Source organism: Caloenas nicobarica, chromosome 2, assembly GCF_036013445.1.
Source record: "Caloenas nicobarica isolate bCalNic1 chromosome 2, bCalNic1.hap1, whole genome shotgun sequence".
NCBI classification, from domain to species: domain Eukaryota; kingdom Metazoa; phylum Chordata; class Aves; order Columbiformes; family Columbidae; genus Caloenas; species Caloenas nicobarica.
Genome location: NC_088246.1, coordinates 23163011 through 23185457, shown reverse-complemented (window position 1 = coordinate 23185457; position 22447 = coordinate 23163011). Strand labels below are relative to the sequence as shown.

The following is a 22447-nucleotide window of genomic DNA, read 5'->3' as shown; positions in this document are numbered from 1 at the left end:
TTAGCCGAAAAACTGCCTTTTGAATGGGATCAAATACTGTTACAACAGCTACTCACCCTGGATGCCAAAGGCGAGTGAAACAGCGTAATCACAAACACCAGCCACGGATGAAGATGCTCGCAGTCCAGCTGCCCAGCACCATCCCTCACCTGCCACGGCCGCCCCCCGGCGGGGGGCTGCAGCAGCCACGCAGTGACCCCAGCCACCAGGACCGCTGACGGGTTTTTGGGGAAAATCAGCTGAGGCTAGCCAAACTGTAGAATAGCAACCTCTCACCAACTGCTGCAGCATTCAAAGCTGATTCTGCTATAGTATGATCCTATTTTAGCTGTAAGGAGGAAACAGAAGAAGGAGTATGTTATAAAATTGCTTATCAACTAAGATATAGATGCCAACACAGATGGCACTAAAAAATACACAAGCAGTGTACTACCACAACTCTCTGCATATTAAATTCCGCATAGCCAGAGCTCTGGATAGACAGATGCAGTGTGAAAACATCGTCCTTGAGACTTTTTAGATTGCTGGCAACTGTTCAACATCCAAAATTTCTGGCAGTCCACCTTGTATCTTTCCTCTTCATGTTTTAACAACAAATGCTATGAAAACTATAGGACTCCACCCAAAATAACCTGGCATACTGGCAACTTCCTGGCTCCGGTATGAAAATAATAATTTTGAGGAAACACGCAAGGCTTGATTTCCAAGACAGATATCTTCTACTAAATGAATAATTAGTAAAAGTTTGATAACTTTTCAGACACCAAGTCTTTCCACTCTTTCTGGTCTTATCAGTAGTAGCACCTTCCAGCCAGGCTCAACTGGGAAAAAACAGCTTTGAATGTTGCATAATTATGCTAATATCGTATGTCACAGTTTTTCCTCATTTCCTACTTCATTGTAAAGATGAGGGAGCCGGGGCTTTCTCAGTGGTGCCCAGTGACAGGAACAAAAGCAATGAGCACAAACAGAACACAGGAGGTTCCCTCTGAACATCAGGAAACACTTTTCCACTGTGAGGGTGACTGAGCACTGGCAGAGGCTGCCCAGGAAGGCTGTGGAGTCTCCAACCATGGAGATACTCAAAAGATGTCTGGACACAGTCCTTGCCTACTGGCTCTGAGTTGGACCAGAAGATCTCCAGAGGTTCCTCCCAACCTCAACCATTCTGTGATCCTAGCCCCCCACTATTTCAATGCCTTCCTTTCCCCAATTTGATGGATGTTAATCATCCCTTTTCCCCCCTTCAACTTGTCTCAATATTAACTTAAGCAAATTGAAATCAGAGCATTTGTACTGAGGTATGTACAAGTTGGAAAGCCAACCTTGTCTGAGACATGGATAAAATCTTTATGCCTGCAAGCTTGTCTGCTGTTTTTCTATTTCATAAGCTGGTCTAAAATATAACCATTCTAAGAAACAGGACCACGTGAAAGCTACATTCATTTGGATAAGATTGGAAAAGGTTCAGACTAGCTTAACACTACAGCTCCGTTACCCAAGTTTTCCTGAATACCAACTGGATAGGAATTGCTTGCTTTCTTGTCTGAACACTTATGGCTCTGTATTGTGAAGGGTTTTGAGCATCTCTGTTGGGAGTGCTGCCATGTACCCAGCAATCTTTAGTTTGTGAAACTTTAAAAAAGAAAACAAAACAAAACAAAAACCTCACACAAAACTGTGAAACATGAGGGCATTTGTACGGCTGCTACTTCCACTGAACTCGACTAGATGGACCAAGCTGTTGGGTCACTCATGAGCTATGACTTAACTATTTTAGTTGCTGTTGCAGATAAAAAAATATTGAAAAATTTCCACCGGATAGTACGATATTACTAACAATATTACTAATAACGGTCATACGCTTTGAAATATCCCCTGATTCACAAATTACGGAATCAAGCAGAACTCAGTTTTAAGACAAGGCCAATCTGATCCAAGAAGAGCTCACAGGGCACCTGCTATAGAGACAACAATCCAGTCTGTTCCAGTCCCATTCTCCTACACTTTCATCAGGCTCACAATTCATATTCGAAACTGCATTCCAAACATTATTTAGGTCAAACACAGAAGTTAACATATTGCTGCACTTCATGACCTCTCCCCATCTACAAAGAGCTGCGGTGATAGCTTGCACGCCACCTGTAATTTCTGCAGTAATGCATTCACAGAGCGGACGGCAGAAGGACCATTTGGAATAATCCACAATATAACACAATGGAATTTCACCTAGTCCCCACTTATGTTCTGCACAAGCACCAACTGCAACCAGGCAGACCAAGCTACTCACTCTGAAAACAACATGCAGTCATTTTGCACGCCAAAAGGAGAAATAAGACAGCCTCCTTTTACTTCCAACTAGCAAATATTTGCTTTCCATGTTCTACAGTTGGCAATCATCCTGCTCCAGGCTGAAGGCAAAGGAGACAAGATTGACCTATTACACCAAAGAAGTAGGGAAAAAAACAAAACAAACCCAAACTTTAAAAAGTATAGAAATCAGTAATCCAAAAAATCAAATGCAGGCTGTTGCTGGTGCCTATAATAGCTTTCAGAAAGTCAAATAAACAGAGATTACCAGCAAGGAAATCTGAAGTTTATGTAACACACAAAATCTTGAGACTATTACCAAAAGTTATGAAGTGTTCCAAAGACTACAAATGGCCCCGAGGAAATAATTCTAAAATAATAATAATAAAAAATTAACCAGAAATCACAAATTGCATTTGTTCTGGCATAAGACCTGTATACTTCTTGGAATTAAATATCTGTCTTTTTATTAAAAACATCCATGTCTGTTCATGCTGGGTTTAAAACATGAACAGAAGACATTTGCTAGATTAACACCCTTGCTATCATGTTTTAACTCTTTAAAGAATCACACAATAAAAACTTAGCATCTGATTCTCATCAGTTCACAATGCAGTGCAACTTTTTTTTCCATAAAAGAATATTAACTTTATTCCTCATTCATAATATAAACCAAAAGGAAAGTAAAGAGTTAAAGCTGTTTGACAGCTGTTACTTTAACTCCTTTGGGTTTTATAATTTGCAGAGCATGTCACTTCTTCCACCCAGGAACTTTTTAAAAAACACCCAAGCAGAGGAACATCACAGCACAATCATCTGCCATCAGTACGACAGTCAGAGATATGACACAGCAGAGGACCTCCTCCTCCAAATCTGTCACTTGTAATAAATTGTGGTGTAGCCAGGAGCTGACTGAGACCAAACAGACAGAGAAATCAAAATTAAAAGAGTATGTAGAATCAGACGTGACCTATATAGGAGTGATGGGTAAGGCTGAAGAGAGCAGAATGATTTCTTAGAGGGAGAAGATATGCAGAGAGGAGGGACAAGGACAGGGGCAAATGGAACTCCACAGTGAAAGGGACAAGGAAGAGCACAAAACCTCGAACGCTCATTAAAAAGGAGTAGTTTGAGGCAGTATTCAAGCACATAAGACACCAATTACTTGTTAAAGGTGCTCAGAAAGTAAAGACCAATGTACAGCTCTAAAACCCAGTCACAGTGAAATCAGACCAGAGACGAGGTCAGCATTGCAAGACATGAAGGGCAAGTGCCACACCGCAATCAGCGGCTGTCTTTGAAGAGAATACCTGGGACAGCAGCTTTTGCACCACTGAGTAAGAAAAAGAAATGCTTATGTTTATAATTCTTCAAATAAATGCCCTTTGTCCCATAAGCTCCTCTTTTCTGCACCTATGGAAAAAGGCTATTCCATCATACAAACATCACGTATCACTACATCAAGCCCCCATATCCAGGCAATACAAAGCCCCTTAAAGCAGAGAAAACAAACGCAGATAGAGAGGCTAACATTTAAAGATAGATGAACTGCTACCTCATCATTTCATAACCTTGCACTAAATTTACTTCCTCTAAAAGTATCCAGTTCCATCCACCCCATGCTGTTCAGCAAGAACTAATGAACAGCAAACTGCCCTCCAGCTCCTACTCAGTATTGCAGGAGAGCAGCTCTGGCGCAGCCCTGAGCATGTCAGCCTTGGGCAAACCAGGGAGGACACATTCTTCTCTTACCAGTTTAGAAGCAGCAGCCAAAGCCAGGAAGACATAGCTGGGTACTTTTCATGCATGCTCTTTTATTTTGTTTACCTCTTCCACTACTTGCATTTTCATATTAACTTTTTCCCTCAATTTCTATGTTATTTGCCTTTCCCTACTACACAGCTTCCAGCATTAGCTCCCTGGCAATGGAAAAGGGGGGAAAATAAATAAATAAGCAACCACTTGACAGGTTACAACCCAGCACTACCCCAGCCACAAGCTGGGCCCCTCATGCACTACTGCTGTTTACAGATATACAACAGCAAGAAGTTATAGTGGTGGTGAGCGGCGCAAGTCCAGCATCTGCCTCTTGCAAGTACCGAGAGAAAAAACAATGAGACATTTGTTCCAAGCTCACGCAGCAAGGCAAAAACAACTGCACAGCAGCCACTGATCTTCTGAATGGAAGCCAATAAGATGATTTTCCTTCTTCATTTCCCACAATGAGTTCAAAAAATGTTCATAAGAATCATCCTTTCATTTTAATTATTGCACAGATCCATACATCTGGATGCAGAGTTACTCAAAAAGTAGCAGCAGCGGGGCTGGGATGAGTGTGAAGAAGAGGAGCAGAGCCTGCTCACTGCCCTATGTCCTGCCACACCAGCCCACGCCAAAGCAGCTGCAGTTTAGGATCCTCAGGTGGCAGAAAGCCAACATGATGGACCTTCCTAAGTCTGGCTGCAATGTGTCAAAAAGAGTACAAAGGACTGGCCAAAACCACAACAGTTAATAGCCATGAGATGATGCTATGGCTGTCAAGCTAACCACGCTTCCCTCAAGTAGGAAAAACACAGAGAGAAACACAGTGTTCTTGCTACACCCCATCTCTGCACAGCCCTGTGTGCTAGCAGAGTGCCTTCCTCCACCTGCGCATTCAGCAGCTCTCTCCAGGAACCACTGAGCAATCAAAGCCGTCTCAATCACTTCTGATGGGGATTAAGAATCTCGGAGAACAAGACACATGGATGAGTGTATTTCAGAGGGTGAAACACAGCTATATTTCAAGGACAGGTTGAAACACTGCCAAGTTGTCAGGGACAACTAACTCATGAGTAAACACCCAGGTAACACAACTTTTGTAACGCACGGTCGGAAACGCCAGCCAGAGGCAAGTTCAGGTGAGTCTGACAAAGCATAAAATGTCTCCAGAATCACCACGAGGATGGACAGCCTCTAGAAACAAGAATCAGAAACAACTAAGTATGTCTCAGCGCAACTCCTGATGAACTATTCGTCTCCTTCATACTCTGGCCTGAATGTGCTCCTTGCTCTAAGGGAACCATGGGAGCATGCTGGGGAGGACACGTTCATCTCCTCTGCCGGTCAAGGTGGTCATGACTCAGTGAAGAAGTTACTGGCACTCCATCAAGGCCAATTTCTATACCACAGTTGCTGGCAACAGAAGTCCTCTTGGCAAAACGACAAAAGCAGCAGAAGATTCAGCCACTAGACATATTCAGAAGAGATGGATCAGAGTGTTCACAAACCGTACAAAAAGATCAACATATAAGACACATTATGTTACTTAAATATGGATGATTTTGTTTGATACTTTATATTTCTGATACACAACACCATATCAATTCCAAACAGGAATACCGAGAGCATACGAGTAGTTAGAAATCAAGAACCTCATCGCTACCGAAGAGCAGAATCTACCGGTATTGATTCTCACCAACGCAACTTGCAGAATAAGACATTATTCTGTCAGTTTTACCTGTATTAAAAGTATCCACAAAATTGCCATCCTCTCGTTATAAGATATTGCGGCTTTAATTGAACATCGTACCTTACACCGAGGTAATATCATCTTGGAAGTATGATATTATTTTTTTTCCTTTGGTCATAAAGCAGCAATACAGAATCACATGGGCTCTAGCACAAAGCACCACAGAGTTAGGAAAAACAAATAGAAATATACAGAACTCACTGGTTGTGGGTAAACACATCTGATTCAACACCTGGTCAATTTTTAGGGTATCGTAACTACCTTTGGAACCTTACTTATCTTAATACAAAGATATAAAGTAGGTCAGCTCTCCATTTTAATTCTAAGCATATTTGTGTTTTTAGAAAGGGCAATTTTTAATAGTATCAAAGGCACTGTCACAAACTAAAGGCTGAATTGTCTTGGGCTACTAAAAGGAAAAAAAATTTCTAGTGAATAATAAGTTTCCATAAAATATTTTAAAATCTAATATTAGAAACCACTTTTTCTCAGAAAGTTGGAGGAGTGTAACAACTGCTGATAATAATAAGCAAATACTATGAAAACTGCAGGAAAAGACAACCAGAAGCCAGCGATGCTTAATTAGAGGCCTCAACAGATTGTTTAAAAATCTTTAACAAGGAAGTACACATATTCATACACTCAATTAATTCACATGCCTTTATCTGCTAGCAAGGGTTTATTTCAAATCTATTGCCATGAACAAGAAAGAACAAACACATCTGTACACATTTGCAAGCCAAAGCTGCTTTGAACAAAGCAAGTGAGCAGAAAAGACGACACCACTTCTGGTGTTATTGAAATAGCAACAGCAATCCAAGGACAAAATTGTAGCCAAGTGTCCTGGATAACACATTAATTTCATAGAATAATGACCATTTACAAAGGACAATCACTTTAAGTTGTTCAAAGTACAGAATACCACGCCATGAACACATAACCGAAAATGGTGGAAAATGCATTACAGTTTTACTATTGTGAAGTAAGCTTTGATTCATACCATATGGCCCTACAAGAGAAGCATGTGTGCACATCTGCACGTGTGTGCACGAACGCCGAGGTCTCCAACCCACAGTTTTATCCATCTCGTATTTCTAGCAAAAGTAAGGAGAAGACAGAACTATTCCAGTAAACATTGAATTCATAGTTTTTCAGAGCCATTCAGAAAAGTTAATCCTCCTGACTCACTATTTTCATCTCAAAAACCTAGTAATTAACACAAAACAAGATAAATTAAGGTGTGAAGATAATACCTAGCATCAATCAATATAATACCTAGTTATGTTTGTTCTTCTCTTTACAAGGCCTAACCCCGCCCCGCCACAAAACCTAACTAAATCAATCATACTAGTATCTGAATAACTCATGACAAGGAAAGGATCAATGGACATACCATTAAGTTCTTTTCCCCTATTCTGTTTAACATACAGTGTTTTTATTTCCCCCTCAGGCAAAGATGCAATAGATGGCTACCTCATAAAATCATGGGTCAGTCTGGGTTTAAAACAAAAATAAGCTAAACCAAGTATTATACTAGGAGCATTGAGAATATTATTTGCAAGTTCAATTCATTATCAGAAAACTTCCCCAAAATCAAAATTCATCTGCATTGCCTCACTCTTTGAACTAAAATAATTGCTTCTAATGGTATTTGCTGCATTGCAACTACAGACAAGTACTGACTCCTTAACAGCACCTTGGATTTGAGGTGTTTTATCCTCCTTCTGCTGAAGAACATGAAATGAGATTCTGATGTTACTAGCAACATCAAGCTTGCAAGTACGTTTGAAATACAGATTTGTTTACATGACTACTTTTGAAAATGTAGGTTGTCTTCTGGCAGATTGAAACAAAGCTAAAAATTAAGCTCAACTCAATAGAGAATGAAAGGTGAGGGAAAGAGCAAGAGGAAAAGGAAGCTTCTTAGTACTTGTAGCCGGAACCCATTCAAACTTCATTTCCTATACAGGAACTTTTACATGTCATCCTATCATCTTTATGCTTTTTCTTTTTGACTTTTTTCTTTTCCTCTCCTAACTTTCATTACATATATATATTACACATATCCAGAAACCAAGCTTGCCATCCATTCTGGGGACATGTGGCCATGTATCTACTTCCCAAAAAAATCCTCCAATTTGAACATTGGTGTGGGGCTGCCAAGTGAGCCCAGACTGCGGACACACCACAGCGCTGCCAGGCACCTTTCTGGCTTTACTCTTTACACTCACGCAAGCACGACAAAGAAAAGCACGGAATGTCAAAAAAGGGTGACTAAATCTGAAAATTATTCAGCAAGGTTGCAAGAAACTGCCATGACGGAGTATCAGTAAATTTCTTAAAAGCTCACTAATCATTATAGTAAGAATGGCGTGATTCAGGACCCGCCTCATGCGTGGCCTTGGTTTACTTCCCAGACCGGACCTAGACAGTGTGCCACCTTGGTCACTGCGCTTTGTCTTTACTCCTGATCTCATCTGCTGCACAAGGTAAGTATCCTCCTCAGCCTGCAGCTAGAGAGTAAGCAATGAGCGTTTCTTCTCCAAGGGAGATACACCCTTTTAGTAATACTAACTTTTATTATACATTCAAGATGCTGTAAGAATAACTTGAAGATGCCACTCGGCAAGAGACAGTGATATTCCTTTTGGCAAATGCATGCATCTCCTTCAAAGCCTCTGGGCTGTTAAAAGCTCTTCTGAATTTTAACAAGAATTGTAGTAGTCAAAGCTGCACTTTAAGTGTCCACAGAGACTCACCAGAAAGTAAGCAACGATCAGCCCTACAACCCAATACAGTCAGATATTGTTTGTTTATAGCCAGCCCCCAAATGTATCAAAGCTCTTTCAGGATGGACTATTTAGAGTATAACTTTACCAGCTGTTAACCTGTACAGCAGTAGACAGGATGGCATAAAGTAATGGTGAAGCAATGGAATTTCTGCCCCACATCAGCATCATGGTCAGGAAACACCACTGTGCATTTGCTCTTCCTCCAATTCAATATATGCCTTTTTGAAAATGCTAAAATCACTACAGTTTTGTAGGGCACAGGCACACAGATTAATACCTGGACTGAAGAAACACTTGAGAGAGTTTGGCCATATGAATTTGAGCTTTAATATTTTCCACCATGCAACGAGGCTGGGGTTAAGGGGAGATAACACCATTCTAAGTGGCTAACTGATGCAAGACTTGATACTCAAATGCATTAGGTATTAAAAAGCATCTTTGTTTATGTGCAATCATCCATGGTGAACAAAAGATTCTCTACTGCTCTGAAGGACTATCACTTACAAATAAGAGTTCGATCTTGAAAGCTTATATACACCCTTTCTTGATTTTTCTTCATCACAGAAGAATTTATGAAAATATGGAATATTCACTTAAAAGCATGCACTAACTTGCACATGGGACTAACCACTACCTTTCTAGGACACCACCACAAAACCCACTCTGTTACTTAAACTCTCATCCCTCAAGACCCAAGGTTTTTTTCTCTGCAGAAAGTCAGCTTGTGACATGGCACTGCTTTGATCCCCTTTCTAATGACAACATCTGCTGAGAGGGCTCACTCAGCTTTTTGGCAACAACAGTGAATCATACTTAAAAAAAAAAAAGTTAATGAAAGATTACCTATATACTCACAGGTAAAATTACTAATTAAAACAAGATCTCCAGCAAGATTTTGAACATAGCTAAAAACTGCCAAGTAGTTTTCGCTGAGGTAAAGCTTCACAGAGCAGATATCTATTCATATCTGATCTAAAGGAGGAAGTTTTTATCTGATCAAATGTCTAGAAAAACTAATAGTTTTCAACATGATTTCTAGTAAATGAGGTTTTCTTCCTTCAACGACTGAATTTAAAGTACTTTTACTAGTTTAATATTCCAAAGCCTGCTGCAGTTATAACTCAATAGCTTGCAGCAATAACTTCAAATTCATCCCATTAGAAGTTCTTGCTCCTACTGCTTCAGGCTGCTTGAAGCAAGTGTATTTTATCTCCATGTACACTTCTAACAAAAATATTTACATCGAGTAAGTTTAATGCCATAGTTCCCTCTAAAAAGTTTTAACTAGCAGTATACTAAAGAATGAACTAATTATCCTGTAAGAACAAAGGAAATGTTAACTTTTGAAGAAAACGAGCTTCTTCATATTAAAGTTTTAATAGTAGGGAAAAAAGTAACAGTCCTCCCACACAGGCAGCCTGCAACACAACTGAAATACAGCTCTCATTTCAAACATCTGTGTCCCTGGCTCCTGTAAATCATACATCATGAACCTAGAGACTGGCTCAAACTTAAATTATTTGCCAGGACCTCAACTGCAGCACCAAACGCTCAAATAAGCTGAGCTGCAAGAATACTCTGGGTACTAGCAGTAAAGCTAAAGTATATTGCGGTGCTTCACTGTGTCCGTCAACATTATTACCACAAGTAGCTTTTTAAACTACTGTAATATTTGTCCAGGTCAGCATGCTACTCAGCAGGTTTCAGAACCTGCCAGGAGCACAATTTGGAGGGAAGCAGAGAGAGCAACTGTTGCTCCCATGTTGAGCTGGCGCCACCCATTCTGCAAACACAACGCAGCGCCTGGACAAGCCTATGGCCCCGCTGCCCAGTGGCGTGTTCCCACCCGCCTCACCCCCTGCAGACCATCAGTCCTGTCTCCAGAGCTCCCAGACCCATTTATTGCCCCAGCAATGTTTGCCCAACTCAAACAGAAACAAGAAGCAGCCACGAACACTGCCTAGCAGATTTCCCTGCCGGTTTGCAGCAAAAGCACTCCAAGCCTTTCAAGATACGAGAGAGCCAACACAGGGACAGAAGGAGGAAGGGTGAGATAAGGAGTGAAAACTTATCTCTCAGCAGACATCCTAATCTAGGAGACATCAATGCAGAAGTGCAGTAACTAAGGAAAACAAGGCAATTATCTGGAGGAAAGCGGGAATCGCTCTGGCTGACAGATGGGTCAGAGAGGAGTGACCAGACACTGTCAGGCGTTGTCATGCGCTAATTATGCCAAATCGTACATTCATGGCTAGCTGACAAAAGTTACTGTACCAGAATGTTGTGCCATGTGCCCAGCACTGCCCTACATTTTTCCTTCAGCATTTATACAGGCCAAAGTGCATCATTTCCTCTCAAGCTGTTTGGGACATCCAGAGAGCAAAGAAACATGTCTCAGGTACTAACCCATTGTCACTCTACAACCAGGAGAAACACTCCTGAGCACTGCATGCCACTGTTCACTTGAGCTGAAAGTGTGGATGAAGCTCTGTTTGAACTACCAGGCAGGGTACAAACTGGAGTATCCGAGGCGGGGACAGAAACCGGACCCGATGAAGAGAGAGACTGTCACAGCTGGAAGCATCTCGAATTATCTCCCAGTACCTAGGTCCAGTTCTGCCAGTATTCGCTGCTTTAATGCAGTTTTTCCATCTACTGTAGGCAAATTAGTTTTCAATAAATTCTTTACGCTTTCTCTTTGAGCAGTGGGGTGGCATTACATTTTCAGACAACAGCTGTCTCCTTTGAGCAGTAACTTTTAAAACAGTTAACTTGCTAAATGTTGTGCCCTACATCTTATGTTGCAGTTCTATGAACAATTTAATCCTGCATCAACTGGCACTGCTGCTGTGAAGTCCTTGTTTTCCATTATCAGCTCCTCTCAGTCCCTTCCTCTTCACCAGCAACAGCATTTGTTTAATTCCTGATGAATTCAACCAGTGAAGTGACCCAGGTAAAGACTGAACTAATGCATACAGGAGTTTTCATTTGGATAACTTCCTCAATCTGGTTTACCACATTGCTACACAAATGCCAGCAAGAGAAAACAGACAAAGGTGAGAGTAACAATGCAGCGTAGTCCAGAATAAATCAACTCTTGGGAATACAAAGCTAATTAAAAACATGGGTAAAAAAAACATGTAGACAAGCCCAAACAACTCTGCAAGCCTCCTTATTTGTTTCTAAACCTTTCTTTCTGTTTATTTACTTGTGGGAGTGAAACACTTAGACTCATAAGCACAATGCTACAAAGACAAATGGTTCAGAAATGTAAACAGACAATAACTCTTGTTTGAGTCTTGAGAAAGGCAAGATAACCCAGTCAGGTAATTCAAGAGTCAGGTAATTCAAGAGTGTGTGTTCCTTCACATAGCTTATTATGTGGTATATATTCAGTAGCTCTAAGGCTGAGCCAGAGGGCAACACCACGCTGATGACTCTTCCAGTTACAGCATCTGAGAGAGGATTCGTCTGACTAAATGGGAATACAGACAGCGTTGTCCAGGCTGCCATGATAGTCAGCAGAGATCCACACAGTGCAATTCTAGCTGACCAAATGTGCTTACTCCAGGTGACAGGAATGACACTCGGCTCCATTAGCTGAAAAGATTAAATCTTCAGGTCTGTAAAAGGACTGTGGATGACTAGCTAAGATGCAGATACTTGCAGACTGCAGACACCCGATTTTGGTGAGATGCCTCCTACTCTGGATGACAAATGTGTATCTCTCGCATAAGTCTCGCATTCACGTATCAAGTACAGACTGAGATATGAGATGTTTGGATCTTAACCTTTCACTTTGCACTACTGTTCACAGTATGGTGGAGAGCAAGAGGGCTGGACAAGACTGCTGAAATATTAATTTCCTCCCAGCAGCAGTCCAAATACAGCATTTACCTTAATTTGTTGTTGCTTCATTATCAAGCAAGTCTCACAACATCATTTGAGAAATACTTGTTGCTGTATTAGTACACACCCTTGCCTATAAAGGATGAAAGGCACTGTTTTTCTAGTTATGACAATCACAAGAGGGAGATCCCAACACTACTATCACCCCTGTTGATTACAGCACAAAGAAGAAAGGCTTCCATTTGCTTTAACAAAGCAGGAGTACTTTATACCTCTACCTCTTATTTATCTCAGCATTTACTGTCAAAGTAAGCTCCCCTTTGCTGTTAAACATTGCTATTGTGTTACTCGCACCTACCACACAGTACAGTAGTTCTCAGCACTCTCGGAGCTACAACTTAAGAAAACTGGAAGCATTTTGCACCAGATTGGAGTCAGCTCCTTTGCTGTCCCCAGGCCAAAAGGATGCTGCTACTTCCTTCCCCTCGGTTTCCCCCGCGCCCCATTTCCTCCCTGCTAACTGCGGCTGCTGCTATGTCTCCTCAGAGCCCAGAGGCTGAGGGCGGCCCCTGCAAGAGACACCCCAAGTCCTGCACAGTTTACGAGCAGTCGCCTCTGCTGCTCTGTGCTCTTGCCTCCCCATGTGAAAAACAACCATTTCAGCAGCACAGCAGAGCCTTCCATGGTGCAGGTCCCTACTGACAGGGAGGCTTCAGCTCCCAGTGCGCAGACAACGGACCAAGACAGCATGTCACTCCCTGGTGTGTCTCCATGGTGTAGTGCTGGCAGGGACAGCTTGAAGAACTGCAAAGCTAAGAGTAGGAACAATTAAAAGATAGCTTCAGTGCTGGATTTCCAGGGACTTTTGTGCCCTGTCTGCACCGAGACTGCGTCTATTCAAAACATACTCTATATCCACAGCAGTTCTGTCTAAATATACCCAGTCCCCTAAGTGGCCAGTGAGAGAGCCAGATTTACAGACTGTATAGTACATAAATGATTTTTTCCTTCAGACTGTTTCAAGATCTGTTGCTCTTCAAAGTAGCAAGAAAGGGATGTGGGTGTATCTGAGCCAGAACATGGGCATAAAACATGAAATGAAAATGTAGCTCTATGTTGAAATATACTTAAATACTACTTAGATGGGCTCAGACTTGCCGTTATGTCAAATATTATTCTGTCTTAATATTTTAAAGTGAAAGATTCAATGCATTTATTAAAAGCAACAAGAAATTACAGTATGCTTACATTCTTATGGCTCTGCATTAACAAATGTATATGTATCTTTCCAGTTTCCAATAGAACTAAAGATGGTGTTTGTAAAAAGCATGTGTATAACGCTTATTATCCATGCACAACAAGCCAGATATGACATCAACTGAAATCTTAATGTAAGCCAGCTTACAGGAAAATGTTTCTGGAATTTCTGAAGGAGGGGGAAAAAAAAAAAAAAGAAAGCGCCCTCAGTTCTCTTTGGTGTTTCCCAAAACAAAATGCTTTAGTGTATATTATTAGCATGTAATATATTTAGTATTCTTAAACTAATATGTTCTAGTAAATACAACCCCTTAGACAGGGTTCTTGCCTCCCTTATTTGCGCTCCCTGACAGATAAGTGGTAAAACCACTGAGACCTGTGGGAGAGGCAGAACACTGACAGTGCAGCTCTCTCAGAAGCTGCCTTTCTTGGTATCTAAAGGCAGAACTGATATATAATGGAGCAAAGGGAAATTAATCCTACGAAAAATGCAGTTTGCACAAGATAATCAGGGTATGAGGTAACAGAAATACTGAGAGGGCACACTTTAATTTCAAGTTGCAGGTATTTTGGAGAGACTGTTTACTTTGCCTTCACTGACTAGAAAAAACAATCTCCCTAAATTATAAACTCAAGGTACACAATTGTATTGATCAAATGTACTAGAGCAATTAGAGATATGTGGAAAAGCAGCCTAATTCCCACCCATACTCCTATCCAACAGCCAAACTTCAAGCAGGGTTGTTAAGAAATGCCATTAAAGCTGAACCACCAAGATGCCAGGTACTATGCACACCTATACTGACACAACCTATGCATCGACTTTCCTTGCCATGCACTTTCAGTTTTCCTCATGCACCAGGGCTGTGGCTAGTCACTGTCCACAGAAAACAAGAGTAAAAACCTAATTTGGAGTTTGTACTAACAGAAGGCAGTGACATTTCTGCTCCTCCATGCATCGAAACCACTGGAGATTTCTTAAGTTTTCCAACAAACCTAAAAGCACAATTCTCCTTCCTCTCCAGCACACAAATACATATACCCAGGCTTCTGTTAAATTAACAAGCATATGGTAAAATTGCATTTCATTGCTACCAGAAACCTCTCCTGTAGAGCGGGGACTGCTATTTGAAACCATTCACTTAGCCAGAAGTTGGCACAGAAAGGAGCCGTCCCTAAAACTTTTATGAACCAGTTTCTAGTCTCAAGCAGCAAGAGGTGTCAGCCTGAGGTTTAAAGAAAACAAAAAAAAAGACAAAAGAGAGGGGGAAGGGAGAAGGTTGTTCTAACCTTTGTGTTAGGTAACACATGGCAATTAACACAGTCTCAAGACACATGCAGACAAATGACCACAGGGAAAGCCAGAATGTGAATATGCTGCCACTTGACAAGTGCATACACACGTTATTTAGGTTAAATTGAATCACTCGCTGCAAGGTATTACAAGCCGAAAGAGTGAACACAAATGTTTAGCAAAAAAATAATGAAGTTTTAAACTCTCAGCTCACCTAGGTAACTTGCTCATTTGGCCCTGCTTCTGACTGGGAGAAATCGGTTACTGGGTATTTGCAGGCATTAGTAGTTTTTTAAGGTAAACATGGAAAAAACCCCAAGCATCTAGTGCTTACCTGGATCAGATCACCGATAAAACGAATATCTCCTCCTCATTAAGATTTTACAATGCTATCTAGTACTAAGTAAACAATTTGCTCCTTCACTAAAATAAAACTCTTTTGCACTACTTTAGAGCAATTTAGCTTCTACTCTTATGAGTCCATTTGTGGTCTCAATGAAACGAATGTTCACATTTGGAGGACATTAGCAATTTGCAACTGATTGAGAAGAGATAGTATGGCAGTGCAAGATGAAAGAGAGAAAGACACTATTTCTGCATCATCTAAACTTTATCATCATGGGTAGAACTGCAAACTTGGGATAACTGGTTTATTAAAAAAAAAAAGCAGCCGAGAACTTGAGGGTCTCCTCACAGCTGTTACTGTGCTGTCCAGAAAAGAAGCTTTTGCTAAACGTCCAGCTGAAATGGTTGTGAAATTAGCTTTCACAAAGTCAAGCACTGCAATGGCTGTCTGCAGGCAGGCAATTCCAAGCAGCAGCACTCAAGCGCCAGCCCTCCTGTCCTCTCTGCGCACCCAGGGAGACGAAACCGCGGATTCTGATTCAACAGCCACAGCTGAACTTTCACTCACCATCATACTAGGAAAAAAAAGCATCTCCCTGATCTCACTGTGGGATTATGAAGGTGGGGTATCCCAAGCATATTAATCTACTGGCAGACTAGTCCTTGAACTGGGTGCTATTTATTACTTAAATGTTATTTCATTATTCATAACTTCTTAGTTTTGAACAGCTAATGAAATACAAAGACCAACAAAGACATGAATTAAAACCAATACCCAGTGCAGCAGATGGAAATCATACTGGACTTGTGCACTACAATACAATATTCTATGATATCTCTTAGAATTCCCTCCTTAGCATCTACGAACAAAGCATTATAATGTTCTACCATGAAGCAAAGTTTACAGGCAAAAAAAGAAATTGAACCCTTTCTCAAATTACACTGATTTTGCTTACATTCTCCCTGGGTTAGTGCTACCTCTTCATATACCTCTTAAATTCCTATTTGCCAAGGCTCCCTAAGTTTAAAAGGAATCTGTTCATCCGAAAAGAACTCACTGTGTACTTTGTCTGTACTCAGACAAATCACCAGTTCCCAATAGGAATGCACCTTAAGGCTTGGTTTGTTTTTTTTATTTGTTTAATACATTTCCGCACATTCATTTCAGCATTTAAGCTAAGTTCTGGAATAGCTGATAGAACAATTAAAAACCAAAAAAAACACAACCATAATTCAGTCCTCCGCTCAAACACTTGTCAGGTTTTACGTATTTGAGAGAAGTCAGACATGCAGCCTTACCAAACCTAAAACGCACCTTCATGGGCTTCTAACATCACTGCTGGGGCTCTAAGCATCAACACTGACAAAAATAAACAATTTATCTAGGTGGATTTTACCATATTAAAGAAAATAAGTTACTGAAACTTACAGGGTACCTCTATGACCTTCAGAGGCCGCAACAGACCTACAAAACGAATCAAATGAGGTAACAGCATGCCAAAGTCATCCAGTTTTCTAAATAGGGTGCTAAATGCAGAGCTTAATTACCAGTACTTTCCATATTCACGAATTACATAATCAGTCTGGCCAAGCAGAATTGGACGTTGGGACTGTCTGAACATACGGCTGCAAGCAGCAAAAGAGAGAAATGCTCAATGCAAAGAATCGCTGCTCATCCCTTCCTTAACCAGAACACTGACTACAAATCACACCTTCAAATAGCTCCAAATCCAAAACCTATTTCTTTGCTCTGCTAACACAGGCATGGAACATCTTAACTGAGTCTCATCTCATACGTCCCACAATGAGGAGGGCTCTCCGCCCTAGTCTCTTGTAACCTGTCCCATGATAAATATTGCAGCTGAAGCCACTACTCCCGGATGGCATCCTCTGGCTTTCTCACCTCCACCTTTATTCCAGTCCCCTGGTTCTTCAGTAGCCTCCTTCCAGTCACAAGGACAAAGTCAGTCACCTGCAAACATCCCGGAACTTTGGCAATGGCCCTTCACCTGTAGCTACAACTATCACCATGGTGCTAAAAGGGCAGGAGAGAAAAACAGTTGGTTTAGGTTTTATAACCATTTAGCACTTACTGTGCTCAGTATACAAAGAAGGAACGTGCCTGGTACTAAAACTCTTTCCCCGTAAGACCTTCACACCTGATGATTAGGAACTTATTCAAGGCTACAAGTTGGAATCAAACTTTAAAAAAAATACTCAAGGTAAGTAGCTGGTAACCAGTGTGCAGAATGCACTTCAATATGAGATTAGCTCTGCATATCTGCTTACCAATGTACACGTCCAAATAGTAAAGATAGGGCTTGATAATTAGACTTTGCAAAACGATGTTTTCTATGAAAACTCAAATGTTCTTAAATGGAAGATAAAATTAGACCATTCTATTCAGACAGAAACGTTCTCTACTCACTGACATAGCTACTATTACTTAAATAATCAGCTATCACGCTTGGTGGGGATGTAGCAGCTACAGAGACAAGTCTTTCCAGATACCATGAATTGAGCTTGATGATACAATATGAGATCGACAGGGCAGTTGAAAGGCACTAATTTTGCCAATACCTCACCATTTTGATCACATATAGGAAAGATTTTCCATATGATACAGAAATCACAATAGATTTTGATACTACCTTCGTATATGAAGTACCAGCTTCAAAGGATGAATACAATTCTGGTTTTCTGGCGTGCTTATCAATAAACTCCGTATAGTCCTGAGTTTACCAGCCCTTGAGTTATAGTTTAATACTTTTAATTCCAGAACTGCTACTGTTTCGTCCTTAAAAAAGGCAGAATCTCACATTACATTTGACATTGGATTGCCCAGTGTGGTAGGTTTTGCTGCAAGATACCAATACCTTTTGAATACTCTGTATGAGAGCACAGGCCTACCTAGATCTTTCTTAGTATACTGCAAACACAACCATAAGAGTCCAAAAAAGGTTACTTGTAATGTTTTGCTTCTCGTGGCAAGCATCGCTTACCGATTCTTACTGAGCTTTCCTCTCCTGCGTATCAGAGGAAGCGGGACACAGCACGCTCTTTGCTCGGTGTGCTTCACCCCGCCGCAGTGGGGACGCTGCCCGCCCGCTGCCACAGAGCCCGAGCCAGCGGGCGACTCATCCCAGACAACACGCTCGGCCAACTTGACCACACAAGCCACCAGGCTGACACTGACCACGGCGGAGGATGTGCTTCCTCCTAGCACGTTTCGTACCCTTAGGCAGACAAGTCTTCTGCTTCCTAACAGAGCTGTGGTCCTGGTAGGCATGATGTTGCCGCAGGGTCCCTGATGGGCTGCTCTCCTGCCACCAAAAGCAAGGGCGAGCGGGGCCCAGTTCGCACACGGGTGAGGGCGGGAGGGCAGGTGCACCTCGGGGACGCCTCACCGCGGCACCTGCGAGGATCAGGGCAGAGCGGCCCACGGCAGGACCGCGGCCCGGCCCCGGAGCTGCCCCAGGTGCCACGGGAGCCGCCGCGGCCTCCCGGGGGGCTCAGGCGCTGCCCCGCGGCGGCTTCTGCTCCCGCCCGAGCGAGGGCAGCGGGGAGGGCGACCCTGCCCGGCCGGGGAAGTACCTCTCCCCGGGGGCCGAGACAGGCCCCCGCCCGGCCAGAGGGCAGCCCACCAGGCCGAACAAAAGGCCCGGCCGAGGCCCGGAAACGTCCCGGGGCGGCGGGCCGAGCCGCACTGCCAGCCCGGGGGGCGAACCCGCAGCCCAGCGGCCCCGCACGGCCGGGGGCAGCGCCTGCGGCCGCCGGTACCCTCAGCCCGCCTCTCAGCGCCGCATCGGGCCCTGCGGCGGGCACGGCAGGGAGGGGATGGGAGCGGGGGAGAAGGACGCAATGCAACAGCTCCGGCGGCGCTGAGGGAAGGAGGGAGGGGGCAGCACAATGAGGCCACCGGCAGCCCCTGCCCCTTCCGTTAACAAAAGCTCCCCAGCCCCGGGCGTGCACCCGCCTCCGCCGGGGGGCTGCCTCCGCCGCCCCGGGCATGGGGGGCTCTGCAGCGGGCGGCGCCCCCGCTGCGCCCCGCGCCCGGCGGGCGGTGGAAGCCGGGAGGGGTCTCGCATCGCCGACCCCCCGCGCTCCCTGCACGGCCTCCCCCCGAGTTCGCCGCCGCCCCGGGGGCCGCCGCACAAAGCGGGCCGGTCCCGCCACCCTTCCCGCACCGACCTTGAGCCGCCTCGGGCGCCCCTAAGGTTTTGGTCACCGCCTTCCACACGTTGCAGCCGAGCAAGCAGAGGAGAAGCGCCGCCGACCTGCTCATTTCCACCCGCCGCCGCCAGCCGCCGCCAGGGAGGGAATCGCCGCCGGAGCCGCTGCCCGGAGGAGGAGGAGGAGAAAGAGCCGCATCAGGGGCTGGCCCGCTCCGCGCCTCCCTCCATGTTGCCGTGCGCTGCCCCTCCTGCTTTCTCCGCCTGCTGCATTGTCGTCCCGCCGCTGCGCCCCGGCCTCCGCGTCCCGCGCTGTCCCCCCGGGCGGGCAGCGGAGGCGGGGGAAGGAGATGCAGGAGTACTCCGCAGCCCCGGCTACCTGTCTGGTTTTATGCTTTATTTTTCCCCCCGCCCCGCTCCCTTGTAATTTTCCCCGGTCTCCCGGCAGGGGCAGCCAGGCTCCGCCGCCCGCCCGTTAACCCTTTGCGGCAGCCCCTGCCCCGCGCGGCGCGCCCGGCGGGACAGCGCCCCCTGCCGGCCGCGCCCGGCGCTGCCCTCCCCTCCCGCCGCGGGGCGAGGGGCTGCGGCTCCCGGCGAGTCCTGCCGGGCGGCCCCGCCGAGACTCGCCGCCCCCGCGACACCGGCCGGCGGCAGGCGCGTGCCCCCCCGCCAGGTGCCGCCGCGCTTACCTGCCGCGGGGGGCCGGGACCCGCCCGGCCGCGCCCGCCGCCCGCTCTGTGTCCCCCCCACGGCCGCTGCAAAATGGCCTCCTCGGTGGTACCGGCTCCCGCCGCGGCGGCTCGCTCGCCTTCCGCCGCAGCCCAGCGGGAGGGACGAGGGGGGAGACGGACGTGGTGCTTCATAATGGCACGGCTGAGGCGTGTCGAGTCACAGGGTCCCCCGCGGCCCAGCTGCCGCGCAGCCCCCCGGCCTGGTCCCCTGCTGCTCGTGTTGTCTTCAAAGAGTTTTTGGTTTTTAAATGCAACCAAAGACCAGAAAATGCATCCATCTACTGGTTTTTATACAAAATTGTTTAAAAAGTGCTATTGCAAACTGCACAAGAAAAGCAAACTTGGGGGTCGAGATGCTGGCACTGGAGGCTGCGCTCACGCTGCCCCGGGCGGGCGGCACCCGGGGCCACCAGCGCCGTGTCCGCACCAGGGCCGTGTCCCCACCAGCGCCGTGTCCGCACCAGCGCCCTGTCCCCACCAGCGCCGTGTCCCCACCAGCGCCCTGTCCCCACCAGCGCCCTGTCCCCACCAGCGCCCTGTCCCCACCAGCGCGGTCTCTCCACCGCTGCAGCCGCGGGGCACGGGGAGGCAGCGCAGTGGGAGCTGCAGCGAAGGCGGGACGGTCACCCCGGGGGCTTCTCACTGGTGCACTTTGAACCATCCGTAAGGGCATCTCTTGCTGTACTTTTCCTCCGGGCCAGCGAGACAGAGCACAAGGCCACCGCACTCCCTTCACCCTTCCCCGGCGCCGCCGAGCGCTGTGTGTCCCGGGGCAGGGCAGGGAACGGCCGCTGCGGACACGGAGCACGGCCGGTCCCGCACAGCAGAGCCGCTGCCGCCAGCTCACGGGCTTCCCACGGAATCATACACAACCACAGAATGGTTGGGGTTGGGAGGGACCTCTGGAGATCATCCGGTCCGACCCACCTTCTAAAGCAGGTTCACCCAGAGCAGATCGACCGGCTCCCAAGCGCTGCCAGTGCTGCGGTTTGCCTGTGAGACTGAAGTTTGTATACCCACACATGTAATCCCACGCAGAGGTGTCTTAAAGCTTCAGGTTTTATTTTTAATGGCTATTTTAAAATAAAATATGCCATAAAAATGCAATGCATTATATATTTAGAAAGCAGTACAGTTGTTTACTTTGCTACGTATTTAACCAGAGTAGCTATACCGCAAGCTACAGGTTGTTCCTTTAATGAATTTTATTAAATTCTTGCACCCCAGATGTGTTAAAACTGTGCAATATATTTCACTCTGGTTTTCCTGTTAAGTTGTTCAAATACATTTTCTGAGAGTTTATAAATACAGCATAGACTCTGCAATTTATCTTTTTATCGTGAGAATTTGGAGGATTTATTTGTAAAGCACAGTCCTATAAGAACAAAAAGGCAATTCAGTTTACAGAGGCCAAAAGAGCAAATACAGATCAACTGATCTCACTCCCGCTTGTCATAAAACAAATATTTCAATAGCATAAACTCATGTCATGTCTAAGTAGTTATAATGTACCAAGCATGGTCTAAAGATCCCAGTGGATTTATAACAAAACTAATGAAGGTTTAGGGACTGTTACTTACTGTGAGGCAACTCTGTCCTAAAGAAAGAAGGTTGACCACATGGTAAACAATCACACATTATATACTTTTTTTTTTTTTTTTGAGATCCCATTTCCCTTTTTCTGCATAGCCATGGCTCATAGCTAGAAAATTTAAAAAAAAAAAAAAAAGTCTGTCCATAAGGAAAGCTAGAGAGCTAGAGAAATTTGTTACAAAAAGGAACAAGCATTTTCATGAATATAGCTGTATTATTTTCACAGAAAAGAGATCCCACAGTCCTTGCAACATCAGTGCATAACATGTAATGGTTGGGGCTGGAAAAGAAATGAGATATTGCACTGAGAATTAGGATATTGCACTGAGTTTTAGCTAGAATTTACATTTAAGCAAGCAGAAAGCCATTGACATGGGTCCTTCCCTAATTATCTTTTACAAAGTGAGAAAATTTTGCTTTATCACCAGTAAACAAAAGATCTGTTTCAAGACTCAGTTTTGGCTGCATTTGCTCACTTGAACCATTTTGCATTGGATTTACAGTTCAAGCAAAGGATGTTTTGTAATTCATACTGCAAGCTACAGACATACGAAAGGTTAACTTTTTGTTGTTGCCTTCACTGCAGCAGTTTC

The 22447-nt window shown here is 44.6% G+C and overlaps 1 protein-coding gene across 1 annotated transcript in view; it reads right to left on the bottom strand.

The window, feature by feature from the left end:
• The window catches only part of FAM171A1 (family with sequence similarity 171 member A1), an 89967-nt gene extending 70025 nt beyond the window's left edge, over positions 1-19942 (bottom strand). The window contains exon 1 of the mRNA XM_065628337.1: positions 19550-19942. Coding sequence (XP_065484409.1) covers positions 19550-19643 — 94 coding nt within the window. The 5' untranslated portion in view covers positions 19644-19942. The remainder of the gene's footprint in view (positions 1-19549) is intronic.
• Positions 19943-22447: the final 2505 nt, after the last annotated feature.